At 29.5% G+C, this 2,607-nt stretch overlaps 1 protein-coding gene across 6 annotated transcripts in view; it reads right to left on the minus strand.

Moving 5' to 3' along the window:
- Positions 1–631: 631 nt before the first annotated feature.
- Positions 632–2,607, minus strand: part of LOC111086480 — a 39,080-nt gene continuing 37,104 nt past the window's right edge. For 5 of the 6 annotated variants that reach the window (XM_022389488.1, XM_022389489.1, XM_022389486.1 and 2 more), the window contains 2 exons: positions 1,957–2,091; positions 632–1,163 (listed from right to left, as the gene is read on the minus strand). In XM_022389488.1, the coding sequence (XP_022245196.1) occupies positions 976–1,163; positions 1,957–2,091 (323 nt within the window). In that variant the 3' untranslated portion in view covers positions 632–975. The remainder of the gene's footprint in view (positions 1,164–1,956; positions 2,092–2,607) is intronic. The other variant, XM_022389487.1, reaches the window with a different exon arrangement.

Consider the following 2,607-nt stretch of genomic DNA (forward strand, 5'->3'; position numbering starts at 1 on the left):
AAAATGCAGTATTTTGGGTGCCGGACCCCCCTTACTTGGCTTCGATTATTTTCAGGATTTTTAGGAAAGGGAAACTTTCATCTCTGATAATACAAAGTAGATGTTTTCAAGTAATAGGCATTAAGTCATATAGACCTAGTAATATAAAAAGTTAGTAATTACAAGATGTTATTTTATCAATGTATATAATACTGTTATAAACTAAACAAATACAATACTTCTTGCATTTTTAATTTCAAACATAGTCACATCTTGATGTTGCATGATAGATTTTTATTTCTCTTTCAATAAAAAAACTAATATAAAAATAGTATTTTTATTACAGATATTCCCCTTAAGTTAAAGTATAAACTTATTCAATATAAAAGCATAAAATGTAATCAAAATTATAGTTTAAACACCACAAGGCAGCAAAAGATTTCAAAACCAATATCCCTGTTGGTTTTCTAATATTTTGCTGGCTTCAGGCACGTAAACTGTAACTTTTAAAAGTATTATACTGATATATCAACAAGTGTTTTGTAGAATCTTTTGTCTCTCATTGTCCAGCCCAATTGACGAGTTCTGGTACTGAAGGAAAAGCTTGTTGGGCAGTGACTTGTGAGAGATACAATACAGATCTGAAATGTTGTATTTTACAAACCTCTAATTTCGAGCCATAATGGACAAATTAAAAGGAATGTGGAAAAAGAACATGTTTTTATAATAAAACTTATTGTTGTATTACTGTTAGATATTACACATGTACAACATATATATGTATCAGTGTAGTAAACATTATAACGTTTTCAAGTATTAGAACAGGATTTAAACATTAGTTTATCAAAAATTAATACAAGTAGCAGAAATATCATATATTTTCATATCATACAGAAGCCTAGTAATTTTGCAATTGTAATTTGTTTTTTTTTATGGACAAACTGAAAACCATGCAAGAATCATTACGAATAGACTATTAACAAAATTATAAAATAGTTAACTTTGGCCCCGACAGTAAGGAATTCGCTTTGACCACTTTCCTGATCGTAAGCATTGGGCTTTTTTAGCTCCAATGAGCTGCAAAGATCCTCTACAGCTAAAGCGAACAACATTGTTGAGTTTTCGCCACTCTTCATACGTGACTATCAGTCCTTCTTTAGGTCGGATCTCTGGACAGCGTATCTCTGTATGAAAAAAACAACTTTCTATCATGTCACTATCAGTCTTTCTTTACATTGAATCTCTGGACAGTGTATCTCTGTATATAAAAAAAAATTCTATCATGTTGTAGCCATTTTTTTAATGAGAAAAAGGTCATGATTACTATATATGCAGGTGTTATTCCATAATTTTTTTTGTACTAGTAACCAGCAAAGGCAACAAATGAAACAAGAAATCAAATAACGAGACTTTCAGAAGTTCCCATTTTGGAAGAAATTGACTAAATAAGTATATATACACATACACACAAGTAGATTTTATGTAAATACTATGGTTAGTATTAGTTACATTGCTGCATGTAATGGCATATTGAAAACCAAAATCTCATGATTTATGGCATGTAATATTTAATAAACTAACTTTTAGGTCAGTCACCATTCTGTAAGGATAATAAAATTATTGAAGTGACAGAAGTTTATCTAACAAAATTGACTAAACAAAATCATGTGTCTGTTTTCCTTCTTTATTTTAAATATAAACTGTGTGTTTCTAATGCTCTCATAAAAAATTATTTTTAAAAAACTACTTGTTATTCACTTTCATCTGCATAACAAATATTAGGCTTCACTTTAAAAAAAACATAGAATACAGTTAATAAGTCAAAGCAGTTGCTCATATAGAACTGTTTTTAATAGTTCTATAGATTGTTCTGGACATAATTTACTTTTCACATAAATGACAATTATGTTTCAGTTCTGTGACAATTATTCAGCAGTTACTAAAGGACTAAAACAGTTTAAGAATAAAAGAAAATACCTTGAAATGACAGCTGTATAGTGAGGGTTCTTCCATGAGGAACGTAACATGTATAGCTGCCTGAAAGTACAGATGTGGTTTGTAAGTGAACATATCTACACTGAGGTTCCCACCATGTGCTACAGTAGTCAATACCTGGAGAAAACATGTACCAAAGTACAATGTTTATTTCATATAAGGTATGTATGTAATTATAGTCACACTTAAATTTTAATATAAACTGCATAAATCAGAAAACAGGTTTTATTACTTAGAATATGACTTTGACTTACTGCATAACTTTACGTCCAATATCAAAAAAATTATTATGTTTCCTCTGGAAAGTGTCCTGTTGCCCAGAGTTCAGAGAAGTTGACCATTAGTGTTCAAGAACATTTCAAATCATTTCAACAATTTGGACTACTTCAATTACATGACATTTGTTGCTGTGAACATGTATAATTAAAGATTTCTGAAATACATGAAGATGATAAATATTGTAATAATTACTAACAATTTAATGACTTTAATGACAAAAAAGTCAAACAATTTAATAGTCTTTCAAAGTCGATGATGAGGAACCCACTTTGAGACTAATAATGGTTGGAGATGGCTTGAATGGGTAATGAAGAAAAACTTTAATATAAATTTAACATAACAGCAAATGTACAA

Source organism: Limulus polyphemus, unplaced genomic scaffold (genome assembly GCF_000517525.1).
Source record: "Limulus polyphemus unplaced genomic scaffold, Limulus_polyphemus-2.1.2 Scaffold1132, whole genome shotgun sequence".
Lineage (NCBI taxonomy): Eukaryota > Metazoa > Arthropoda > Merostomata > Xiphosura > Limulidae > Limulus > Limulus polyphemus.